The sequence below is a fragment of the Sylvia atricapilla genome, chromosome 2 (genome assembly GCF_009819655.1).
Source record: "Sylvia atricapilla isolate bSylAtr1 chromosome 2, bSylAtr1.pri, whole genome shotgun sequence".
In the NCBI taxonomy this organism is placed as follows: domain Eukaryota; kingdom Metazoa; phylum Chordata; class Aves; order Passeriformes; family Sylviidae; genus Sylvia; species Sylvia atricapilla.
In genome coordinates, this window is record NC_089141.1 from 20,513,000 (window position 1) to 20,539,859 (window position 26,860).

Here is a 26,860-nt window from a genome sequence, read left to right on the forward strand (position 1 = left end):
TCTTTGACTGAGAATTTGCCTTATCAAGAATGTTGTTTCAGCAAGCAGGACTAAAGGAACTGTGCGGTTGTGTAGTTGCCATTGTTTCCTCCTCACCTTTAGATCTGCTTGAAGCAGTGTGGGATTTCCTTTTCTTGTGGTTCTGTGATTATTTTAGGTTATCTTGGCATAGTCATGCAGTTGTACTGTGGGAGTGTTACAGGCTTTTAAAGTGTAAGATGGGGACTTACTGAAATAAAGGAGGGAGACCAGAAAAAAACAACTAATTGAGCAATGGAAACTAGAACAAGATGCGAAGCAATGCAGAGGAGCTGAAGTGCTGCTCTTGGTGAAAAAGACACAAGTGCCGGAAGACTCACAGTCTTCTCCTTTTAACTTTGTGGGGTTTGGTGTAGTTTTTCTAATTTTGTGGTTTTCCCCTTTGTTTTGGTGTGGGTGTTTTTACTGTGCTACTGAACTGGAGTTTAAAGGTTGTACTAGAAAACAGGATAATCCAAGATTAACTGTCGCTGTTACCTTGCTAAAGATACTTTTTTAACCCCCTGCTTATTTCTTCCTCAGATTTACCTAGTTCTTATTTCTTCCTCAGACTTACCTAGTTAGGAAGAGCTGACTGCTAAAGAGAAAATGACATCTCTAGAAAAAGGTAGGTCGTTCATATGACATCTAAGCAGACTGGATTAAAAAGTACTTTAACTAGAATTCTAAACACCAGAGTTACACTCTACACCAGGCTCCGTTCGTTTAAACTTACTTCTTTTATGTAGCTATGAGAAAGTAGTTCTGTGACTTCATTACTGCAGTGAAAACCAGAGCTGCCTGGATGAAACAGCAATTGAATGAAGTTTTTCTGATCCAGCTCGATATTGAAAAATAAGTTTGTCAGTGGTACTGTGATCTATCTTGTCTGTACACTTGTCTGACAGCCTCCTCTGGTATTTAGAACCTGTTGGTACTAATTCAGCAAACTTGAAAGTGAGGCAATATCATGGTGTTACTACAGGGGTTTTGAAATCCATTAATATGTGGATAGAGGACACAAGCTCACATTACTGCCTGCAATATGAGAAAAAAAGCAGTATGTGTAGCCATGCCCTCAGGAACTTTGTATCTACCACCCATTGTGGGGAAACTGTACTACAATAATAATTAATTCGTCTGAAAACTTAGTGGACTTAAATAAAATTAATTTCGGTAAATACTGTGCATATTGGGGACTATAGGGCAGAATTACTGGGAATGCTGGAGTCTGTAGTTCAGAAATGGAGCAGAACTGGGTTGTTGGTTTTTTTTAAACCTTCACTTGAGCAAGTAAAACATGTTAGTACTTGAAAGTCTGCTAAACTTCTTAAGGTGTCAGTAGCTGTCTGGGTAATACCTGCTTTTCATTTGCTTCTTGCTTTTAAAATGATACTGCTCTCATTCTGCCAGCTCCCAAGACCTGATTTTGTTTTCAGCCTATGAGTCATGTTGTCAAGAATTTTTTTTTTTTTCAGAAAAGCTCTTTTTTGTGTCTGCATTTAATCTTGTATGGCAGCAGGAAATTAAAATTAATGCAATTCAGATCAATGTTTGTGTCTTGTATTGCTGTTACTAATGAGCAATGCATATTTGAGTAAGGACTTAATTGAGTACGGGCTTACTATGAGGGTGGTGAGACACTGAACAGGTTTTCAGGGAAGTTGTGGATGCCCCATCCCTGGAAGTGTTCAAGAACAGGTTGTACAGGGCTCTGAGCAACCTGGTCTAGTGGAAGGTGTCCCTGCCCACAGCAGGGCTGTTGGAACAAGATGATCCTGAAGGTCCCTTTCAATCCAAACCAATCTATGACTTTCTGATTTGTGCTTGATTATCACTGCTGTAATGGACTATTTGACACATACAGTGTACAATTAAAATCTCTAACTTTGAACTGCAGAAATTAAGGGAAGACTCACAATGACACTATAACCAAGTGATGGTGGTAAATTTTTCCTCCACATTTTCAAAATTTCAGTTGATGATGCCTCAGCACCCATTCGAGGACCTGGAGATGGCATGGAAACAGAGCAACCAGCTGGATCAGTGGAAGTAATCACTGGAGCCAACACTACAAGCCATCACATCCACCACAGCCCCCATAAAAAGACAACCTCTTCCCTCAGTCCTGGAGTTCTACAGCTGGGAAAAGTACATGCAGATAAATCCGTGGAGATTGAAGCTATTCGAATATTAGTCCCTAAAGCAGCCATCACCCATGTTGTTCCAAGTAAAAATGCAAAGGTAGCCAAATCGGTGGGACATAAAGGAGACGCATTCCATCAGTCAGATGGAGCCACAGATCCCAAGAAAGAACAGACAGAGCTGAAAAATGCAATTGAAAAGCTAAAGAATTCAGAAAAGCGCTTGTTACAGGATAAAGAAGGTCTCTCTAATCAGCTGCGTATACAGACAGAGGTAAGGAATGAAAGGTGTTTTCTCCCCCCCCAGCTGAACTGTTTTGGTTTGTATAAGCGTTTGTGAAGGTGACTAAAGAGAACTGCTATGACACTGTAGCCTTGAAACAAATAGGTTTCCTTTTGAACTTATAGGCTAAGATACAGAGTAGCGGTACATCAAAGTATTCCAGTGCTGCTTCTCTGACAACAGATGAGAGGAGTCAAAGACTTAGCTGGGAGAAACACACTTGATAGCTGAAGGGAAATGAATCTTTCATGAGGAAAGACTTTGCTCCTTAATCACGAAGTGAAAAATACTATACTGTAGAAGGGTTGACTGTAACTTTCTATTTGATACACCTGTGGATGTCTTGTCTAATCCTTTGTTACCTTAGTGATTCAGGAGTTGAATACTAGTGAAACTTTGTTTCCTGCAGCAGGCTTTCATTCTCCCTCTTTGACTGTTAGAATTTAAACAAGAATGCGTAGGACATGCATTAGGCTCAAATGTTTATGCCTGCCTGGATACGTCCCATTCTGGAAAGAGAAAGATGATTTACTGTTAGCAGTTTGCAATAAGTTGCACTGCATTCTTTGGAGTGTTTGTTCTCTATTGATAGTTACAAGAGAGTCTGGTCGAATTCTAGGTCAATCGGGAGTTGAAGAAATTACTTGTTGCATCTGTTGGGGATGATCTGCAGTATCACTTTGAACGGATGGCTCGTGAGAAGAATCAGCTCATTCTAGAGAATGAGGTCCTGGGCCGGAATATGGCTCAGCTGTCTGAACAATTGGAGCGCATGTCTATACAGTGTGATGTGTGGAGAAGCAAATTCCTAGCAAGCAGGTATTCCTCCTCATGGAGCTGTCCTAACAGCATTCTCCTTCAGTCTTTCATCACATACACTCATTGCAGCATGCTTATGTATGTAGAGGACAGCTACAATAGCCATACTGATACCTACTATGAAATCTGAGATTACAGAAGAGGTATAAAGAAAGTAAGATAAAGAGGTATAAAGATAAGATCCTTGTAAATCTGAATAGTCCTGCTTTTCAGAGGTAATACAGTAAGTCCTAAACCTCCTAAAATCTCAACTACCATTCTTGACAAGAAAGCAAGAGAAGCTCTTAATTTTGATAACACCACATGCAGTTTAGGGTCCTCTAGGGCAGCTAACTTTTCTTTAAGATAATTAGTTGATTTTCATCCCTAACACCCCCAGTATGATATAGTCATCAATTTGAGAGGAAGCTGATGTGTTTAAGAGCTCTGCTTATAGTGAGCCAGGGATATAGAAGGAAGAGTAGGGGGACCTCTATCAAACACTGCTTGTGTTACTCCTTAGAACCCTACTGTTACTTATTTAACCATAAAAGCAACTCTGAAACTCAAAATCTCATTTAGCAATGACTTTAAACTTGCTTGGTTGTCTTACCAGATCTGTAAATAGTGTTCTAGGATTTTTGATTTTCTGCTATACTTGGATATAACTGACTGAATGATGATGCTTAATACATATCACAAAAGACCTTATTGCATGAAGGAAATGGCAATAGATTACAATCTCCTCCCTTTAATTTGCTGTTCTTAAGAAATTTCAGAATGTGGGGAGAATGGTAACTTGTGTGACATATGGGATGTAATGGTACTTTTAAGTCGTAGCTGAGCAAGAGTTACTATGCAAACTTGGGGGTTTTTTTACATTATGGGGAGTTCTGAGATCAGGGCTGTCAGTCTCAGCAGTGTGCTTGAGGTAACACTCTTCAATATTGTAACATTCTGGTTAATTTTTATCTTATATTTCTAACTGGTCGTTGTTTAAATGTCATTCTGGTTTTTGCATTTGGAATATCACAGGCATTTGAAACGCCTGCTGGAGGGGTCAGTCCCAAGCCTCATGGCATGGAAAAATGTGACAACAGCTGTCTTCTTTGTAGCTATTAAACACTCCTATCTGGTATCTGGTGACTGCCCCTGAGAAGGGCAAAGACTTAAATGAATGCAGTCTATAGCCATAGAGATGAGTGAACAGATGTGATTACAGCATACTTGTGAGAATTGTTAGTAAAAGAAAAATGTATTTAGCTTTTTCTTTCACAGGATCCTTGTCAGCCATGTACACTTTCCCCAGCTATTTTGAAATGTTTCTTTACTAAATTAAGTGACCTAAGATTGTTTAAACTCAGTCAAAACATAGTCTTGCACTGGTGTTCGCACTAGCTGAACAGAAATTATTCTTGATTAGGTTGATATAGGCTCTGCATGGGGGAGGGGACAGAGAATAGCAGTTTAATACTCAGGTTGGGCAAATGACGGTTTGTAGTAGAAAACAGTGACTTTCAAACTGTTCGCTTGCACTACTGACTGGAGATTTCCTTTTCAGGGTGATGGCTGATGAGCTGACCAATACCAGAGCAATTCTTCAGCGCCAAACCAGGGATGCACAGAGTGCAATCCAGGACTTGCTGAATGAACGCGATCAGTTTCGTCAAGAGATGATTGATACACACAAGTAGGATTTTTCTAATCCTCTGTGCAAACTTGATTTTTGTCAGTTTATTTTAGGCTAGAGGAGAATCAAGTAACTTCCCCTCTTCCAGTGACACTCAACAAAACTCAGTTATCCTGATGTATAGTATGGTCACTTTTCAATCTTAGAGCTGAAAGAGCAAAAGTAATACAATACTTTCTTCATTCCCTAGAGGTCTGAGGTCTTAAGGGTAATAAACTGTGGAACTGACATCCCTCACATCCTTGGGCTTTCTCTCTTTAATCACTTACTGTCTTGACTTCAAGTCTTCTCTGTTTCCTTACAAAATATCAAAGAGATTTTTCTACCTACATGGACTTTACAGTGCTTATTCTGCCAGATGTCATCTAGTGTTCCTAGTATTAAAGTCCTGTGTTGGTGAGGCCTTGCCTTGGAGAATAGCCCATTTGTCTCCTTGTTTTTAAACACTTTTTTTGTCCATTTCTTTGGTTTAAGATTTAGCTTATGCCGTAAGCCTTGGGAAGAGATGATTCCTCTGAAGTGTGCTAGGTGCTGATTATATAGTACAGAAATCCCACTGACATTTTATATATTATATAGTTATATATGTTATAGATGATATAATTTTTATATATTATATATACTATATATAATATATAGTACAAATGTCTATAATATATACATTTTATAGATTATATATATTATAGATTATATAGTATAGAAACCCCACTGACAGTGCTTCTTTCCTTTCTCCACAGGCTGCTGGAGGAGCTCATGGTCTCACTTCAGTGGGGGAGACAACAGACATACTATCCTAGTGCCCAGCCTTACACCACAACAGAGCTGGCAGTTGTGAATTGTAAGCTAGCTAAAGGTGTAAGCTCCCATCTTCTAGGAAATGTTGGCACTAATAGTCCGAAAAAGACTTCGACAACTGTGGAGTTTTGCAATACGCCAGCTGAGAAAATGGCTGAAATGGTAAGAACTCTTGATACATGTTAATCTTTCTTTATATTAAGGTTCTGGGTAAACAGATGTTTCATTTTCAACTTGGAAAAAAGATGAAAAATTACTTTTGAGCAGAAATCCTTTCTAGCTCTTAGAGATGGAAAGTCCATTGAACTGTAGAAAAATATTTTCAGTGTCAATCTTTCCATCCTTAGATGCTACATGTACTGGATCCAGCTGCACATCCAGAAACATCAACAGAAGTTTCTTTTTCTGAGACTTCTCCATCTTCTTTCATTTCCACAAAGAAAAGTATTGGAAGGTTTCACCCATATACAAGATATGAAGATGTCACCTTCAATTGTTGCAATCACTGTCAAGGAGAGCTGATAGCCCTTTAAAAGCCCAGACAAGCTGCACATGCACTCTTTCTGAAGAACTACACTAGTTGATGTTCAGCAGGCTTCTCTTTGTCCTTTTTCTGTAATATTTGGGTTTGGCATTGGAAATGACAAAGTTTCTGCTTCTCTACCTCTTGAAGGTAGGGATTGACAGGATTTCCATAGTCTCTGGGATACTTCTACTACTTCTTAATGGGGAAAGCAACTTATTTTCTTATACAAAGACAAGTCAAAAAACATTATGCTGGTCCAATTTGTAGAGCATAGAGATGCTCTTGACTATTTAACATTTATAGTCTTATTAGCAAATCATAATGAATTTCTCTGTAGAGGGAGACAGAAGTGTAACCATACCAAAGCAAATGAAGTGCTGACCACTAATTTAAAAATAATGGTAAATGGTCAGTTATATGTTGGAGTTTTTTTTTTAATTTTAGCCATGGTGCTGAACTGTCCCCAAGTATATGTTCTGCTTTTTAAATTTAGTTATAAAAAGGAGTATGTGCAATGATTCTTCATAGCTCTAAGTTCTGAAAGCAAGAGTAGATGCAATGTCAGCCCTCCTGTCAAGAAGGAAATGAAGCCTGAATGAACTCTAGCTATAATATATAAGTAGTAAGTGCTTTCAAGTGGATTCTAGAAAACTCTGTGGGATGAGATTACTCTTGTTTCCATAGAGCTGAAATAATGGCTTTTCCATTGTTTCAGCTTCTAGAGTGAAGCTGCTGCATAGCTGATCCTCAGCAAAGGCAGACTGACATACTTCCTTTAGTACATAACATTGAATCCTGGCCTGGCATTAGGACTCAGTTCTTGCCCAAGGTCTTCCTGGGTATTATGGGAAGATGAAGATAAACACTAAGTTTGCACACGTACTGTTAAAAAAAAAGTATTTTTTTACTTGTACGGTTTTTTAATCTTGAGGTAGATTTGAAGTTCTTGACTTAGGTCTAAAGAGAACTTTTAGGAGACAATCTGCTAAATCCAAAGAAGCCTATTTAAGTTTCTTAGTTTGACCCCCAAATTCACCATATGAAGCTGTCTAGTTTAGGGAAAAGATTTCTGAAATGGTTGCTTTTACCCAATTTTCCTTTCAATCTCATATCCATGGATCAGAGTATGTAAGTTCTAAGTTATTGCTGTTGCTGCCTCTGCTTTGGTTTACATGAAGAAAGCTACAATAAATTTCCTTTGCTTGCTTTCAAGTCGCAGTTTTGGATTTAATGAAGTCACATTTCTGACCCTGTTTTCTCTGTAGCATAAGCAGAACTGTATGACATTGAACTGTAAAACCCTTCACTCTGCTGGTGTAAGGCAATGAACAGAGAAACACCTTTGTTGTTTCCTACAATTAGGGAGATGGGGGGGGGTGTGAACTTTTGCAAATGTTCCCCCTGGATTTCCTTACTGGACACAGGAGCCTCTTCCTGCCTTTGGTGTCAGGGAAAGGTACTGGAAGGAGGAAGGCACCTGTTACTTACATGTGCCATTAGTGTGTGAAATTTTCATTTTGTGTCCCTGCTCACTCTCTATGCTGGCAAAAGCTGCAACAGAGCAGGCTCCAGTCCAACACCAGTGCTCTCAATATGCCTGTAACTAGCTCCAAAAATAACCAAGAAAAATACTACCATCAAATCTGCTTTGCATCCACTACACTTCTGTCTGTTGCAGTACTCCCATATGCCAGCTGGTGGATGGGGTCCGCCGCTTGGGACCCAGAGAGCCACAGCCACCCCAAAGGATGTCTCGATAGAAACAGCTCCTTGGGGGGTCAGGGCGCTCCTCAGCTGGCAGAGGGGCTTCTCAGCATCGGGCAGAGCAGTGATTTTTCAGCTCAGTGATTTCACCTCAGTGCTCTTAGCTCATGCCCTTGTGAGTTAGCCCCTCTTTTAGCCGGCCGGTGATGAGAGAGAGAGAGGTTTCGTGTGGAATTTCCGCAGGTGGTACTTTACTGAGAGGGTACCAGCGAAAGGGGTCCAGGGACGAGGTACCCTCTGCCAACCAGAGGAAACCCACGAGTTTTTATGGGACACCAGGGTGGGAGGAAAAGGGTACAGAACCAATCAATTGTAACAGATCTACATAAAATCCCGAGGGGGCTTGTGGGTCTCCAGACAGGTCGCCATGGCTAGGAGGTTTGCCTTTTTGTCCTAGGGGCTCAGGGTGAAGTTGCGAAATTCTTCCTTGACTCCTCAGCTTGGCTCCCTCCAGGGCAGAGCAGCCGGGGCTCCGCCCACCTCCACACTCCCAGAAAACACTGTGAATGTGGAAAAATTCAAGAGCAATGCCAGGATCATGAAATCTGCTGGATCATACAGTTGGACAGAATGCTTCTCTTCTTTCACTGACTTTATGATTTCATGAGTGACTTTGGCATGTCAAGAGTTCACAATTTAGCTGGGTAAGGTAATGTAGTTTGGTAGATTTATTATATTAAACATTAACATTTATATAAGGAACCTAGCTTCCTTACTGCTGGAAAAGGTCATAATTTGCACAAGCTTTTAATTCCATAGAATAGAAAACTACTGAATATGACTCACAGAAAAAAGTTTCAAAACCTCTTGCATGATCACCTACACATTAGTCTTGGATGGCCACTTTCCAGGAACCTAAAAGAACACTCCTCTGGTCTAGAGCTGGTCAACAGATCAGTAGGAAGGGGTACAAGAAATAACATTTTCCAACATAACACCTTGCACAATCTTAATCACTAGCAGCATCAAACAGCAATATTAATCCACCAAAAATTCAACATTTTACACAGTAGCCTGCATCCAGGAATCCATGATGGAGCTGAGTATAAAGTGCCTTTTAAAGAAGGGAAAATGTATTTGCCACCCTTAAATATACATCTTGCACTCATTTAGATTTGGTTAAACCAAGAAGATCCCTGAGTTATGCATTAAAGCAGGCTTTTCAACTAAATTACAAATAAATAGATAGTAAAATCATTGTCACTGAAGGTAATTGTTAAACTTGCTTGAAAGCTTTAAAAACATCACAAAAAGTCAGTAGCTGTAAAGGACAAAAGACTCAAGCCATAAAAATGAAGAAGATTGTCACCAAGAACTCTGTGGCTACATCAAATTTTCAACTGTAATGATCTATGAAGCAAAAGGATTCTGGCTGTGAATTAAATATAGTGGATGTTCCGCATCTTCCTTGCTCTTCTGGCTTCTAATCTAATCTGCCTGGTTCTCTCTTTAGCATCTAGTTCTGCAGCTCGTTTCTCTTCTCTCTTCCTTCTCAGCCAGCTGTGGAGAGAAAAAGAGGACCAGAAGTACTGGCAGTTGTCATTTCAAGTTTTACATCACCCATTCAAAGGAGATTTGTCCCTCACTTAACTGGAGCCCACCCTGTCTTGTAGGGTGAAGTTGGATGTAACAGCTGAGACAGTCTAACAGGTTGCCACACCCAAACACAGGAAGCACTGCTTTCCCACCCCAATTCCCCTGCTTCTGCACCCACCTTTACCTCCTCCATTTTGTTAAACTGCATTAACTTTATGCTCATTTCATGGACTGAATCAACCCAAGCTTGCTCCAGAACAGGCAACAAGGGTTTGAGGAGATCCCTTTTTCAGCAAAAGGAATTCACTCTTTTCAACTCAGGTTCTGACAAATAATTTCACAATAGTGAACAAACAACATCAAGTAACTGATGTATTTTTGCTAGGTTGTAAGTTAAAAAGGGCATATTCATCATGCAAAAAAAAAAAAAAACAACAAAAAAAAAAGGCAAAACAAAAAAACCCCAAAAAAAACAAAACCAAAAAACAAAACAAAACAAAAAAAAACAAAAAAACAAAAAAAACACAAACAAACAAACAAACAAAAACCCAAAAAAACAATGAAAAAACCCCCTCCAAAACAATGAGGACATCAGCAGCAAAGATGTACCATAAGATAGCTACTGTTTCGAGATGATAGACTACAAAAGTTTCAAATGTGGTCCCTTTGGAATGACCCTACTCACTCTCTAAAAGCTCTGTCACATTCCTCTGCACTTGGAAAAAAGGCCACTTCCTCAGTTTGGCGTCTCAAATATTCTATCCGTTTTTCTTTCATGTATTGTTGGTGCTTTTTTTTAAGCCATAATCTGTAGGCTTCTTCTGGATCCCTGTTCACTTCCTAGTTAATACAGAAGACATGTTACAAGGGTTATCAGTAAATGACCTTTATAATAACCACATTATAATAGGTTTTTATTTGCATTCTGGTGTCATCTCCCCTCCATGAAATATACTTTAAAAGCACACTAGAGCATATGCTAATCTGGCATAGACTATATACATGAGCAAGCATTCAAAGCATCATGTTTAAAAAAGTACTGAATTTAGCTTTTCAAGCTCATCACTTTAAGGCAGAAGAACTTTAGAACAGCATCTGAATCCCCAGGTTTTGATCAGGTCACGTGCATTAACTGCTTGCTAACAGGTTCTGATGGTAAGGAACACACTCCAAAGAAGGCTGCTTGTTCACTGCAGGGCTCAATCAAGTCCTTCTCCTGGTATATGGGAGCATCACTGTATCCCCTGTGATTTTATAGTTAAGTTCATGTATGCTGTTCTACACTGCAAGCCACCCTTCCAAGCAGATCAATCCTAATACCTGCAAGTCTAGCTCTTCACTGAAAACAATGTAACAAGAGCATTTTCCATTGCTGTAAATTTTCATACACTTAGCTAAGAACGCAGGTTTAGAATTTGGTTTTCCTATTTAAAAAGAGCCCTATAGATCCCAATTCCACGCTAGGGAGACCTTACTTTAATTCTCAGCTCTTCCAACTGCTTTGCACGACGATTTCGCTTTTCTTCTTTTATCTGTTCTTTCTTCTTCAGTAACCAAGCTCTATAAACTAATTCATTCTCTCTTCTCTTCAGTTCTTCAAGTTCCCTTTTCCTTTCTTCTTCCTTAGGTGGAAAGAAAAGTGAATAAACTTCGTTTTTAAGAGAATGATCTTAATCTGCAAAGACTGTTGCAGGCAATAAATAAGCCATTTGAATTGCATGAGAGACAATTACATATGTAAAATACAGATGAAAATAAAATACAGATGAAACAAGAATACTCAAAGACTGCATCACAGCTGATACTACATTTAGGAAGAAATTGCTTGGAGCACTTCTGTGGTTTGTGATATACTCAGATACTTTCAGTCTAATCCTTTTTGTGATTACCTCCATTTCCATGACACCTCTCGACTCACAGACATTTAAATAGCAACAGGCGAAAACTCTAAAAATTAAGTCTGCCCGATATCTCTAGTTAGCTTAGAATCACTTTAAGTGGAGAAATTTTAAAAATAAATGCAGCTCTCAGGCTTGATGGACCTCTGTGTTTAACAACATATGGATTGCAGGCACTACCTTATAAATAAGGACCTTTTTCTGGACATGAAGTTGCAACATATTTACTTAAGGAGATCTTATTAAGGAGTATTAATAGTTTCAAGCTTTTTACAAGTGTACAAAATGAACTGATATTTACAAAATTGAGAAAAGTTTCCATTATTTATTAATTACATTTTAGCTAGTGATAAGTATCTACAGGGAGGAGAAAAAGTTTCAATTAATGCTTCAGAAAGCTGACTAGGACATTTTTTACTAGGATTTACTCACTGTGACACAAAAGCTACAATTCCTACTCATTTCAATACTTCGAGAAATCTAATCTTCTTGCAAACAGATTATGTTCTTCCCACCTACACACAGCTTTCAGATATCCTCCAAACTTAACATTTCTAATTTACTGGAATGAAAGAAACTCCACCAAAATGAAGCAGATGGATTCTAGTAATGTCAAGAAATGTTTCATGCCTGGGAAATCCATCACAGAATGGAAGAATTACATTCCAGAATGAATAAATAAGTCCTTACCTTACAACACATCCTTACCTTTCCATAAGTCAGCCAACAAAGGAAGAATTTAGCACACACTGTTAAGGAAAACCTTCCTTCCCCTCACTACCCTACCTTTTACTTTCAATACACAGACCATGGTTTCAAGAGATTTGGTCCTGTGTGCATAAAGAAAACACTTCAACTGCTCATCAGTTTTTATACCCCTCATTACTAAGCTGAGCCTCAGCAACCTTTTCAAATAAAGCGGGCTAGAGCTCTTTCCACAGATAGAAAGTAACCTTGGAAGCTACTTAGCCAGCTTAATTAGTACATCATGGCACAGAAAAATGGCAGATGCCTCATGCTCCTTTTATAGAGCAACACACATAGCAAGTTAGAAGAAAAACATTTTTTAACTCTCTGGTAAAGATTTCTGAAAAATCAGCCCCATTACAACTGTCGGAGGCTGACTACTAAATACAAAAATATTTATATTTAAATATACTTTTTTCTGCATAAAGAGCTGGGAAAGAATTAAAAGGGTTCTTACAGTCGCTTTGCTGTGTAAATGTTATATTATGACTGAACACTGTCCCATATGATCATTGCCTAGTCCATTCTTGACTACCCAAATGTGCCCTAGCCTTACTGTGGTTAATGTAAACTTCCTGCATTGCAGTATAATATATGCATGTGACACCATGTGCTACATTCCATGAACTGTGGGACTGTAACAGAACCTAGGTAGAAAAAGTCAAGAAACAAAAGCAGTAAGAAAAATAGAACAGAAGAAGGCCTGTTTAAGAAGGATATATCAAATAAATACTTCATTTCTCTTCTGAGCAAGGCATGATTCTATGCCACTCTGGGAAAGAAGCTTTGAGAGACTCTATACAAACCCCAGAGAATTACTGTTATTATTGTTGTTGTTACTATTACATCTATTATTGCTTTCTCTTTTTTCAAGGAAGAATGGAGTAAATACTCTGAGCATATGGACTTTGTGAAGCAGGGGAATAGGACGGTCACTGTGATTTACTTTTCTCTGTATATTTACCTCTCTCTTCAGTCTTTCCTTCCTTAGTTCTATCTGCATCCTTAATTCTTTTTGTCTGGGGGTAAGACTGTAAGTGGAGCTTTTCACGGATTTGCTTGCATACGCAGTCTTCTGTTTTCCTTGATCTTTTGCACCATTCAGAGCAGAATCTGGATGATCCTTAGAGTCAGATGGAGGCATTTCTTCCACTTGAGAGTCAGCGGGCAAAGAACCAGACTTTTGAGCTTCAGTATCTGTAAAAGAAACACTTATTGGGGGCAAAATACCCTGGCTTTCAATATCACATAAACTTAAGAGTTCAAACTTTCTATCTTTTTCTACTAGAATTTTACCATCTGTTGTTTTCTCATCTGGGCCAGCAAGTTCTGAAAGTGATATGGGTCCCTTGTCATCAGAAATATGCAGCTGAGATAGCCCAACTGAAACATCCTCTCTCCTTGCAAGGTCAGTTTTACCAGCTTCAGCATCTTCTGGAGGAGGAGCCTGATGACCCATCTCATCCTTAAATTGTAATTTCTGTTCTCTGTTTCGATCTTCAGGATTCTGATTTTCCAGGTCTTTGTTGTCTTCTTCAGTCTTTCCCGTGACATGATGCTTCATTTCTTTATCCTCGTCCTGCTCATTTTCCTCCTTTGATTCCTGGACAGAGCTTTCTCTCTCAGATTCATGGTCCTTCATGGTCCTGGATTCCAAGTACTTTTCATTAGAGTATATCACTTTCACATTTACATCTTCCTCTGCAAGCTGATCTAGATTTTCTTTCACTTCCTCATTGTCTTCCTGAAAGTGGTCTGCATCTTTTTGTGCTTCAGCATCCTTTTCATCAGGATTCTAAAAAAATTAAAATAAACTAGTCTTTTCTCTCAACAAAAGAACAGTTATCAAAGAAAAGAGAAAAGAAAGAGTGAGAGAGAAGAGCAGTACAAACTACCTGCGTACTAAATCAGGCTGTCAAATAGTGCATGTCATAACTAACAGCTTTTTTGGCACAAACAAGTCTCTTCATTTTCTTCATGTTCACAATCACACCAAGTTTAACTAACCAGTAAAATTATTAGTGACAGCATAAAACCACAAGAAGCATTGCACAAACACTTAAAGGAACCTGGAAGTACTTTTGAATAAAATGTATCATTTTCAATGAACACTTGAATTTCCTGCTTTACAGATGTTATAGCCAAACTGAAATGTTTCACTGAAATGCTCTTCACTATCATTCCAAATAACCTTCCTTGGCAAAATTCAGTGAATGCACCTACACATTTCAAGCAATACTGAATTTGTGTCTCTGATTCCAAATATTACTCAATTTTGTCTTCTAAATAACACAACTAGCATTTAATGTAACAAATACCTCTTTGTCACCACGGTTTTGTTTTTCTTCTTCATCAGTTAGGGATTCTGGGTCCTTTTCAAAATCATCCTCATATTCTGCCTTTTCTGTTAAATCACCCACATCTCCTTGATCTTCCTTTTCACTCATTTTGGTGGTGTGTTAGAGTTCTACAACAAAAAGGAGAGGGAATAAAATGTTTTCAAACTCTAGTGATACACAAATACTGATATCTCTTGTGACACCCACATCAAACTTGTGAGCAGCATTAATACAAGCATGTTAGATGGTGCCACAGCATCTCAGGACTAAGGATCACCAATGACTCATAAACATGAATGGTTTTGGCCTTTCCAGCTCTGGAAGCAAATCAAGGTGATTTAATGTCTATGACAGAGACATTAAACTAGAACTCATGATCTTTTAACAGTTAGCCTTGTGCTTGGTAAAAGAGACCACTATCTTATGTCAGCTAGAAATGCTACGAACTTCTTGCTTGTATCTTACCTTGTTTGTATCGTATCTTGTTTAAATGCAGTGTAACTTTAAACACTCATTAACCTGTTAATCAGGCTGGATACAGTCATGCTCATGACAAAACTGAAGATGAGCCACTATAAGGACTGAACTTTTTAAAAAAATCTTTGTCCTGCATAGCACACAGGTGCCACTAGCTCCTAAGGACTGCTTAAACACCAGTGCTTGGTGCTCCAGGCTGACTGCCTGCTGCCCCTTGGCTCAGCTCACTCAGTACAAGGCATTAAAGACATAAAAGTTTAAAGATGTGGACACACTCACAAGCCTAGAGAGCTGATTCTGCTCCACTTATAGCTTTAGCCCCTCACCATTCCTTCAATAATTTGTTTATTACTTTTTACAAAAGCAGCACAGAATAAGAAAACATCAATTATTCAAAAGTGCCTGGGTTTTTTGTACCATTTGCTGTAGGCTGGAAGGTGCCACTTCTATGTGTCTCTATTAGGGTTAAAGTGTCATTTTCAATATACTAAAGGTCATGATTGTTGTGACAGGACAAGGAGTAATGGGTACAAATTGAAAGAGAGGAAATTTAGGTTAAATATTAGGATGAAACTCTTTGCTGTTTCAGTGGTAAGGCACTGGAACAGGTTCCCAGGGAGACTGTGGTTGCCCCATTCCTGAAAGTCTTCAAGACCAGATTAGATGATGCTTTAAGCAACCTGGTCTAGTGGAAGGTGTCCATGTCCATGGCAAGGAGGTCACAATTTGATGCTCTTTAAGGTCCATTCCAACTCCTTAACATTCTATGATATGATATGGCAAGACAATATAGGGTGTAAGAGAAAGCTCTGACTCTGGATGGCCCTAGAACAGCAAGACAGCAAGACAGCTCTTGCTGTGTGACCATCCTGCTCTTCCAGACAAGAACCACAGAATCAGAGAATCCTGAATCAACAAGGGTTGCACCTGCACTGTCAAATCCATCTACGCATTTTGTAAAAACCCTCTCATCTAACAGATGTTGCTCAAATTCTTCCAAGCTTTTGTTTTGCATTCTCTTTGAGTTCTCAGTTATTTATTCTCAGGAATACCAGCTCTGCTTCTTAGAACTCTGTATTTCATGCTGGAAAAGAGTGAGGTTCTTTTGAACCTCAAAACTTAGTCAAGATTTGTTTTAAAGGGGTAATAAAGCTGGGCAATTTTTGCTGCAAAACTGTTTGCACAGAAACTTTTAAAAGTTTTTAATTTTCTTTGATCCATATTTTGTTCAAGAAAACCTGGCAGTTTTTTCACTTCTTTTTAGCTACCACTTGCCACTGGAATCACTCATTCACGCTAGATTTCTCAGAATTTAAATTTTTAGAGCTCATTCAGAATGTTGCCTTGACTTTCCACACTGTATCTATTTCCATCATGTTTTTCCTGCACCACCTCTTTGACCTGTAATGATTTCTGCTGGGAAATGCCCCTTCCTTCACAAATATCCTTGGTTTGGGTGATGACGTACCTGGGATTTTAATGGAGATACTTTGCTCTAGTGCATATTCAGCACAAAATAAATATTTAAAATAATAATAATGATAATAAAAATATCATAATAATGAAATCTGTGATTTCATTATTATGATAAGCAGATGCAAAAGCTGCACAGATGAATTGTGTTTTTAAAAAAGTATGTTCACATCAGTCTGTTTGGCTCAATACAAACACATTGAACACACTGTTTAATTCATTTGGGTTAAGTGTAATTAATAGTGAGCAGCATAAAAGTCAACTTCTTCTGCTGTAAGATAAAGTAGGCATGGCTGAAGAGAGCATTTCCAATTCAATGACTTGTTTCATAGAATCGCAGAATTTTAAGGGGTTGGAATGGACCTTAACATCATCTAGTCCAAACTCCTCTTGCCATGGGCAGGAATACCTCCCACTAGAGCAGGTTCTCAAAGCCTCATCCAGCCTGGCCCTGAACGCTTTCCAGGAACGGGGCATCTATCGTCTCCCCGAGCAATCTGTTGCAGTGTCTCACCACCCTCACAGTAAAGAATTTCTTCCTAATCTGTAACGTAAGCTTCCTCCCTTTCAGTCTGTACCCACTTGCCCTTGTCCTGTCACTGCAGTTCCCGACCAGGAGTCCCTCTCCAGCTTCCAGTGGGCCCCTTCAGACACTGGCAGGTTCTAATGAGGTTCCCACACAGCCTCCTGTTCTCCAGGCTGAACAGCCCCAGCCTCCTCAGCCTGTCTCCATAGGAGGTGGAGAGCTCTCGGCCTCCCTCTGGACTTGCCCCAACAGTTCCATGTCCTTCTTACGTTGAGGGCACAGAAAATCCTGAATCAGCTGTGGTTGGATAGGGACAGGCGGCCGGAAGATCTCGGACTGTAACGGTGAGGATAAGAGCAAGCCCCATCCCCCTCTCGAGATAAGCTACCCCTGAAAGGAATGTAGACCCTCTACTAACATGTGCCAGTACTTTTCCACTCCAACTACTAACCCAGGAGGTGTGGCAATATCCTGTTTGACGTAGTAGTAGATAAGAAGTATAAAACCTGAACTTTTTACTTAATAAACGTCTTTTGTAACCGTCTGCCATATTGGTACCATGCGTCTGTTACAAGACCCGACCCACTCATGAAAGTAAAGTGGAAGTCGTGCTGTATGCCTAGATACCAGAGCCTCCACTGTGGCAGAAACAGCGAACTGCTACAAGTGGTGCCGTAAACCCGGGAACGATTACCTCGGAGGACGGGAGCTACGCTTTGGAAAGGCACAGCGGGTAGGAGTCGGCCGGTCCGAACTCCTGAGGAGAAGAAGGAAAAGGGGGACGCCCCAGGACCCCGCGGACAACATAAAGCCCGTGACGATGGTCGTAAGTTTAGATGCGGTCCACTGGAAACAGCGAGACCAAAGGGATTTATTTCTTGCTATTGCAAGATTATCGGATTTTGGCGTTATAAAACGCCCAATATATATATTAAATTCAGAGGGGTGGGAGAAATATACAGTTGCCCTGGCGGAAGATACAAAAGCCACCGGCAGCAGAAAAGTTTTAAAAGCATGGGGAAAAGTTGAAAAAGTGTTGCGAAAAGCAATGGAAGAACAGGAGGCTTGGAACGCTGCAAAAACGTGTTTATTCACGGCTAAGCAGCCGGGGAAAGGGGACCGAGGGGGCGGAGGACCCTCCGGAGAAGCCCCGGAAGAGACGGGGGGGGGGCGCAGTGCAGCAGAGACCCCAGGGGAAAAGCGGGAGTCAGACGCCTCATCCCCCTCCAAAAATACATGCATAAAAGCCGCGGAGCACGCGGAAAACCCCCGGGTCCCCCCGCGAGAGACCCCAGATCCGAACACCCCCGAAAAAACCGCGGCTTCCCCGATAATCCCTCCTTGCCGCGACCAGGGTCCGAGCGGCGGCACGGCGCTAGGACCGGCGGCGGCGCCGCCCGCGCGGAGCGGCGGCTCCCCGGCACGGTCCGAAACGGCAGCCTCTCCGGGCGCGGAGACGCGGCGCGGCCGCGCGGAGGAATGTGCACGGTCTGTCTGGGAAGAACTAGCGCGGCAGGCGAGAGACGCAGAGAGATTGGCTATCGCCGCGGAGGGCATACACCCCCCGCCATGTGGCCAAGATGGCGCCGGCCACGTGGAGCGCGCGCGGGGAAGGGCGCCACGTGGCGATGCGAACCCGGAAGTGCAAAACCCCGCGACCGAGCATGCGTGGGGGGTCGGAGGAATTCCGGAGCCACCGACCTACATGGCGCATGCGCGGGAGAGCGGGGGGGGGCGAACACGCGGACAAGGTCCCTTACCGGTGTCATCTACCAAGGGCAGGGGCGAGCAAAAAGGGGAAACGTGGGACAACCCCCGCGCAAGGCGCCAGCGTCACCCCCGGTCGGAGGGGGGGGGGCCGGGCGCGGGAGGCGGAATGGAGTCAAAGCAGAGGGAACATCCGAGCCCACCCGCCGAAGGCGGGACGGGGGCGGAGTCCGGGGAAAAAGCATAGCAAACCGGAAGCTTACCACCAGTTCACTTCCGATACGGAAGGAAGTTACAACTCCACGACGAGCTCTACAGAGAGCTCCGAGTCCGATTCGGAAACGGAGATAACAGATTTTATAAAGTTTTCAGCGAAACCGAGCAAAGCTTTTAACAATGTAAGGGAACAAATTCAGGGCAAATTAACCGATTGGGGGAAGATAAAATTAGCCTGTGCAGAGTGGGAACCTGCGGCTGCAATACATGCGTTCCCGGTACGGGTTTCAGGCAACCGGCAGAACCAGAGACGAACTTATACCCCACTCAGTACGAAAGAAGTGCAGATTGTGGTGAAAGCGGTGCAGGAAAAAGGAATTAATTCACCCCTGGTGTCCACACTGATCGATGGTCTTTTTAGCAATGATGATATGCTGCCTTTTGATATCTCACAAATAACCCGTATGTTTTTTGATGGAGCAGGATTGATTGTATTTCAGCAGGAGTGGTCCAATTCATGCACAGCTGCCCTAGCTCAAGCCTCAGGGCAGGGACAGCCTCTACATGGCTCTACTCTGTCCAGGCTGCTTGGCAAACATGACGATGTGGCCACGCCCCAAAACCAAGCTGCACACCTCACAGCAGAGGAGGTGAAAGCAACAACCAGGGCAGCTAGGGAGGCAATAAGGGCAGCTTCCCGGGTTGTGGACAAGTCCACGCCGTGGTCAACGATCAAACAGGGGGAAAGTGAGAGTTTTACACATTTTGTGGACCGATTACAGGCTGCAATTGATTCATCCACCCTGCCTGCAGCTGCAAGGGGACCGGTGGTGACAGACTGTTTAAAGCAACAGTGTAATACTGTAACCAAGGAAATTTTACGGTCTCTGCCTGCAGGAGCCAGCTTAGCTGACATGATCAAACATGTGGTAAAGGAAGAACACCTAATACCCATGCAGGCAGCGGTTCATACCCTAACAAATGCAATGGCTTGCAGTAACAGTGGACACGTTCAGTGGAACGATTGTAGCCACCCAGCATCCCAAGACCAACTCCAAAGCCACAATCCAGCACTGGCTGACAGCTATGGCATGGCTTGGTATCCCCAAGCAGATCAAAACAGATAATGGTTCCAATTTTATTTCTAAACCAGTGCAGGAATTCGCCTCCAAATGGAGGATCACATTAGTGCAAGGTATCCCATATAACAGTACTGGTCAAGCTATAGTCGAGCGGGCAAATCAAACCCTGAAAACTAAGATAGAGGTGTTGGCAAAAGCAGAAGGCTTTAACAATTCCATTCCCTCAGGAGAACAGGCACGCATACTGGCAACCGCACTGATAGCATTAAACCAATTCCCCAGAGGAAGTGAAGCAAATAATCCCATTCAAAAGCACTGGGCCTCCAGAGCACTAGAGGAGGGCCCGCAGGTTGTAATTAAAAATGAGCTGGGTGAATGGGAACGGGGCTGGAGATTAATGCTTACAGGGCGAGGGTATGCAGCTGTCAAAAGGGATGGGAAAATCAGGTGGTGTCCTATTAAATCAATTAAACCTGATCTCCACAGTGAGCAGGATGAGACTAATGAAAACTGTGAGTTTCTGTTTACAGGACATGCTGGTGGGGCGACCACGTAACGCGTACACGCCTCTCCCAGAGGAACGAGACGCACCACCAAGCCGTCAGAAAGCACCAGAGAAACCCACGCGGGCGAGATCCAAGCACCAACGATATGCCTGTGTGATTTTGTTGCTGGGGTTTGTCGCCAGAGGACAAGCCAGCTCAGATCTCTACCCACACCAGCCATTCAGGTGGGTCATGAGACATCTTACCAGTGGTAAGGTGCTCAGAGACATCACCACACCAAACAGTCCATCCTTCGTGCTTCGTATTATCGATTTGTTTCCAGGACAACCAAAGGTAGACCCTCATTCTCCATTTTCATCACACACATACCTATCCTATTGGTGCCCAGCTTCAAACGCAGGAAAAAGCTATTGTAATAACCCCGGCTGGGGATATTGCGGACATTGGGGATGTGAGACCATTGTAACAGACGCCAGGCCGTCAGGGCCTGGGTGGGACCCACAAGAACCTGACAAATTCCTGCAATTCACCTGGGCACCCGCAGGTTGTAAAACACCTCTCTCTGTACACGGGAATTCCTATCGATATAGCTACAAGATTCCAAAAATCCGAAAATGCATATACTATAACATGACAGTTTTGCAACCCACTCATCCTAGCTGGACGGTGGGCAAGACCTGGACAGTGGTCCTTCAAAGGTCAAAAAAGTAGGTGAACGTGCAAATTACCAAGTCTCAACCCTCAAAACCCAGAGCTGTAGGGCCCAACAAGATAATTAAAAGCACACAGACAAAAAGAAATATGACCTACCCTAGGGCTGCACCTACAGGTGTCAGCAGGACCCCAACTAGTGATGCAGAAGCCTTTCAGATGAATAAATTAGCTAGGTCAGATCCCGATCCAATCTTTCGTATGTTAGAAGCTACCTTCCTATCCCTGAACGAATCTAACCCTAACCTAACCAATTCCTGTTGGCTTTGTTATGATGTCCAACCACCTTTTTATGAAGGAGTTGCTTTAAACACCCCATTCAGTTACTCAGCCGCTGATGCACCCCAGCAGTGCCGATGGGACACACCTCGCAGAGGCATCACCCTAAGCCAGGTCTCAGGCCGAGGCAAATGCTTTGGTAATGCAACCCTGGCTGAGCGAAAAGGGAATGTCTGTACCAGAGTTATAAAGCCTAACAGAAAGAATAACAAGTGGGTAATACCTGCTACATCGGCAATGTGGGTTTGTCAGAGGTCTGGAGTAAGTCCGTGTGTATCTCTTCCCAAGTTTGATGATTCTAACGATTTCTGTGTCCAAGTTCTGATTGTTCCTAGAGTCCTGTACCACTCAGAGGAAGAAATGTACAGCCTTCTCGAAGAATCCAACAAGCTCCACAAAAGAGAGATATTGACAGGTGTTACCATCGCAATGCTACTCGGCTTAGGAGCAGCCGGCACAGCAACAGGTGTCTCAGCCCTGGCAACACAACACCAGAGTCTGTCTCAGCTGCAAATAACTATAGATGAAGACCTGCAGAAGATCGAGAAGTCCATTTCCTACTTGGAGAAGTCAGTCTCTTCGCTTTCAGGCTTCTATGCAGACCACACCGGAGTCGTCAGGGACTCCATGGCCGAACTCCGAAACAGACTGGCTCAGAGACAAAAAGATAGGGAAGCTCAGCAAGGCTGGTTCGAATCCTGGTTTAACCAATCCCCATGGTTAACCACTTTAATTTCCACCTTGGTAAGCCCATTGGCAATGCTACTTCTATCTGTTACCTTCGGACCATGCCTGCTGAACAAGATAGTTTCATTTGTCAAAGCTCGCCTAGATCAAACTAACATTCTGTTCATAGGCCAACATGAGATGCTGTGAATTTAAAATTGCCAGTCACAAGATTTCCAAACTTGCCTGGCAGAAATTTACTCAAGTTTATAAACTCCTTTTTCCCTTATTAAGTCCTAACCTTCTACCTCATTTAGTGCCTATATCTATATATATATATATGCGTATAACTACCTCGTTCTTTTGTGAGAGAGGGGGGGGAGATGTGGTTGGATAGGGACAGGCGGCCGGAAGATCTCGGACTGTAACGGTGAGGATAAGAGCAAGCCCCATCCCCCTCTCGAGATAAGCTACCCCTGAAAGGAATGTAGACCCTCTACTAACATGTGCCAGTACTTTTCCACTCCAACTACTAACCCAGGAGGTGTGGCAATATCCTGTTTGACGTAGTAGTAGATAAGAAGTATAAAACCTGAACTTTTTACTTAATAAACGTCTTTTGTAACCGTCTGCCATATTGGTACCATGCGTCTGTTACAAGACCCGACCCACTCATGAAAGTAAAGTGGAAGTCGTGCTGTATGCCTAGATACCAGAGCCTCCACTGTGGCAGAAACAGCGAACTGCTACAATCAGCTCCTATTCGAGGTTGGATATTATGAAGTAAAGTGATTCAGCACTAAGAGGGACCGAAAGTATTTAGAAGATCTCAAATGTTCATTTTCACCTGCTTCTGTTGTACTTGGGGCGTGTCTGTGGGGGGGGGTGTGCGCTGTGACCATTTGTTCTGCACACCTTAGTAACACCTCTACGCGGTTACACTCAGGCACGGCCGCAACAAAAGGCGGGACAGACGGACGGATTTCTGTCGCTTTGTCCTTCTGCTCTAAAACATACACCCATACACACACCCACGAACCCCAACCCCACGCGGGGCGGCGGGGAACATCCTCACCAGCATTCCCTGTTCCCCAGGGACACGCTGGGCTCCGCCGATCCCTGCCGGGGACGACGAGGCGCCGCCACCCGGCGCGGCGGTTACCGTGACAGCGGCGAGGAGCACCGGCCAGCACCACGGCGGCCCCCGAGGGACAAACAAACACCGCCTCCCGAGGGACAAACACCGCCTCCCGAGGGACAAACACCGCCTCCCGAGGGACAAACACCGCCTCCCAAGGGACGAGCACCGCCTCCTGAGGGACGAGCACCGCCTCCCGAGGGACGAGCACCGCCTCCCGAGGGACAAACACCGCCTCCCAAGGGACGAGCACCGCCTCCCGAGGGACGAGCACCGCCTCCCGAGGGACGAGCACCGCCTCCCGAGGGACAAACACCCTCAGGGCATGGCAGGCCGGGCCGCACCGCCCCGTTGCCATGGAGACGGGCCCTCCTGGCCAGGCCGCCGCTCCCTGCCCCTTTCTCCGTGTGGGACAATTCCGCCTAAGGCCTGGAAGTTGTCGGGAGGCGGAGTGGTGAGGGTGGCGGGGGAAGACACACCCTGCCAGGAGAGGGGCTGGAGTGAGGCAGGCGGCTCGCCCTGTCCAGCTGAATGCCCTCCTTTGATGCTGTTAAATTATGCACAGACTCACTTTGCGTGTTGTATTATTCATCATGCTCCGGCTGGCAATGAGCAATCCGATCAGCCCAAGAGGCAGCAGTATCAGAATTTGGGCTTTTGTTAATCACGGAATCATAGAATTGTTAGGGTTGGAAGGGGATCTTGAAGCTCCAACCCTCTTGCCATGGGCAGGGACACCTTCCACTAGACCAGGCTGCTCAGAGCCACATCCAGCCTGGCCTTGGACACATCCAGGGATGGGACATCCACAATTTCTTCACCCGGTCCAGTGTCTTACCATGAATGAAGACAGCACTGAATCTCCAGAGACATACTTCTCCGTGTTAACCATACACTACTCCTTGAACTTGGAAATGACAAAAAAAAAAAAAAAAAAAAAAAAAGGGAGGGGCGGGGAGGGAATGCCTTGAATTAATTCCCATCTGGGAAAAAAAAATTTAAAAAGGCCAAAAACCTCCACCCTGATTTACCTGTGGGGCTGGAGGGCTGGCAGAGGGAGAAGGATCAGACTCCCCAGTGGAGCTGGAGGGAAGGGGCAGGTTGCAGTCTCCTGTAGAGAGGACCAAGCACCCCACAGGTTTTTAGGGGATGCTGTGCCCCTGAGGCCAGCAGGTCCCCAAAGAGCTGTGTGACCACAAGACTCCCCACAGAGCACACACAGAGCTCACTGCAAGGGTGAGCAGCTGCCAGCGGCCATTCAGGGTCATGAAAATGACCCTGAACAAAATCATTCTCAGCACTGCATCTTGGGGAATGACTCTCCTCAGCCCTCCTGCCAGCCAAGGCTGCAGTGGCATGAACCCATCTGAGGGGAAAGATGGGAAGAGTGAGGGAGGGAGTTCTCCTCACTGGCAGCACTGACATGTTGCCCATCACACTGTCCCTCACAGGGCTGTGGCCCCAGGCTCTGAATACACTGGCCTGGCAAAGCAAAGGATGACTGTCTACAGGCCACACACCTCAGAGGGCAGCACCTTCCCTATAATAAAGGGTTCATGCTAATGAAAGAAAATACAAGCAGAAAACAGCCACGAAGCCAGAGCTTTGATAACAGAGTAACTCAAGTAAGAGCCTTTCACTCAAAGTCCCAGGAGACAGAAAAGCTGAACCCCTTCAAGGTGGGGTTCATGAGTTCTCTGAAGACATCTGTCATCATAGGCCACATGCCATAGGAGAAGGCTGGAGTCCATGACCTCAGCAGTTCTGTTCATTCAACACCACACAGTGAAAAAGAAAACCAGGTTTTGACATTGGTTCTAGTGGGCTGGAAGGGCTCTCTTACGCTTACCAGAGATAATGCTCAATTACCTGCTTGCCAATGGTTCCTGCTGTACCTGGCAAAAACTTCAACCAGTGACATTGCCCAGGGCATGAAATTATCCCACCCTTGAAGGCAATATGCCGTTTTTCTGATTTTCCACATTTCGACAAGTTCATAGCAGACTAAAATACAGAGAACTGGGTACAATACCAAGGCTTTCTGCTCTCTCCTTCATCTTAAAAGCCAGCGCTATCCTTTTCATTCACAAGAGATGCTTTATGTGAATAATTACAAATCAGTGTGATTAAGACAAGGATTAGACCCCATCATTGGGATGTCAAGTTGTGGTGTATGATAATAATAACTTAATGATTTAAGGTCAATCAAAATTCATCTATGCATTCATTAACCCACATGTTATTAAATGTAGGTTTTCAGATATTCCCATGTGTGAGGAAGCTGCAGAGTCATGAAAAATGCAACGAAAACAACAGTAAAGCATTGCAAGGCTCCAAGGACAGACCCCGACATGTTGGCTGCTGTTTTCCAAGTCACTAATGCATCAGACACTGTGTTCAGGGAGCAGATTCATGTAGAGTGAGTGTGTTTCACAGAGAAAGGCTGCATAACAACTCCGGAGTAGCATTAAACAAGTTCCTACCTTAACACCTTTTTATGTAGCGTAGGAAACAGTTGATACTGTCAAAAGCCACTGGGAACAGGGTTCAGAGCATCCAGTTTCCTGCCCCTTTCACAGCTAAAGTCCCTCTTTCCTTCCCAGTACTTGGCTACAATCACACTGAGAGAAGAAAATACAACAGCTTCCACACGGAGCGCTTCCCTTTCCCTGAGAGCACTGCCGGAACAGCCACAGCAGGGGTTGAGTGTAACCCTGCCTTGCCCTGGCGGCCTCTCACAGCCACTGCTAGCCCAGGGGGACAGCAGTGGGTGCTGCTCCTGAAACAGCAGCCTCTGGCAGCTCTTACTATTCCTTGCTTCTTTGGACAGAACAAGCCCAGCACCCAGTCTCTCACTGTAGCAGTGATCCCAGGAACTACACCTCATCCTACCAGCATCATAGCAAGCCCAGTACAGAACAGACATTCAGTTGTAACACTCACCTCCAGCAGCTCACAGCATCAACTGGAACAAAGAAACAGCCCCAGAATCCCAGGCAGATTGCAGATAAGTGTAGCACTTATCACCGCCAAACCGCACTGCGTGCTCTATCTCCAGCACAGAAATTCTGCTCCTTTTCAGAAGCTGTGTGCCCCTTTCAGCTCTCACAGCTCTACACGATGTGGCAGGAGGCAATGGGAGGAGCAAGGATTACCACAGTTCACGTGGACTTGCTTTACTTGCAGGGGAGAGCAGCCTTTCACCAGCAGCAGATGAAACACTTGAACTCACCTTAAGGGTAATGCTATACTCGTATGACCTACTGCTTATATTCCTGAGATGCGCAAGCAGAGATTTTAATCCCCCACACTGTCGAGAAACTCATCCCTCCACAGCTGACTCCTGTATGCACCCAGGGAAGACAGATGAATGAAATTCAGAACAGATCTGACATGCCAACAGTCTGTCCTTCTGCAATAAAACTCAGCAATAAAGCTCTGAAGGAAGCATGTGTAAGAAAGCCTCCCTTCCCCCTTTCCTCCCCAGAACACCCCTTTTCTCTCGTTTCTGGTGTTGTGCTTGTTGAGCTACTACCCACAC

At 43.5% G+C, this 26,860-nt stretch overlaps 2 protein-coding genes across 2 annotated transcripts; one reads left to right on the forward strand and one right to left on the reverse strand.

Annotated features, from left to right (window-relative positions):
- Positions 1-276: 276 nt before the first annotated feature.
- BLZF1 (basic leucine zipper nuclear factor 1) lies at positions 277-7,466 on the forward strand. Its single transcript, XM_066340933.1, has 6 exons — positions 277-646; positions 1,997-2,436; positions 3,065-3,264; positions 4,805-4,933; positions 5,671-5,890; positions 6,076-7,466. The coding sequence occupies exons 1-6, from the start codon at positions 628-630 to the stop codon at positions 6,259-6,261; spliced, it is 1,194 nt and encodes a 397-aa protein (XP_066197030.1). The 5' UTR covers positions 277-627; the 3' UTR covers positions 6,262-7,466.
- Positions 7,460-14,646, reverse strand: CCDC181 (coiled-coil domain containing 181). Its single transcript, XM_066338197.1, has 6 exons — positions 14,518-14,646; positions 13,164-13,994; positions 11,030-11,176; positions 10,240-10,394; positions 8,520-9,518; positions 7,460-7,948 (listed from the first exon to the last, which is right to left on the reverse strand). The coding sequence occupies exons 1-5, from the start codon at positions 14,644-14,646 to the stop codon at positions 9,398-9,400; spliced, it is 1,383 nt and encodes a 460-aa protein (XP_066194294.1). The 3' UTR covers positions 7,460-7,948; positions 8,520-9,397.
- Between the last annotated feature and the right edge of the window lie 12,214 nt (positions 14,647-26,860).

What these genes read in the sequence shown, in the direction of transcription:
- BLZF1 (XM_066340933.1), top strand. An exon ending in AGCAAATTCCTAGCAAGCAG is followed by an intron (nt 3,265 to 4,804) that starts GTATTCCTCCTC and finishes TTTCCTTTTCAG; the next exon opens with GGTGATGGCTGATGAGCTGA. An exon ending in GAGATGATTGATACACACAA is followed by an intron (nt 4,934 to 5,670) that starts GTAGGATTTTTC and finishes CTTTCTCCACAG; the next exon opens with GCTGCTGGAGGAGCTCATGG.
- CCDC181 (XM_066338197.1), bottom strand. Translation starts at nt 14,646, where the DNA reads ATGAGTGAAAAGGAAGATCAAGGAGATGTGGGTGATTTAACAGAAAAG. An exon ending in TGGAAGAGCTGAGAATTAAA is followed by an intron (nt 10,395 to 11,029) that starts GTAAGGTCTCCC and finishes TGTATTAACTAG; the next exon opens with GAAGTGAACAGGGATCCAGA. An exon ending in TGTGACAGAGCTTTTAGAGA is followed by an intron (nt 9,519 to 10,239) that starts GTGAGTAGGGTC and finishes TTCTCTCCACAG; the next exon opens with CTGGCTGAGAAGGAAGAGAG.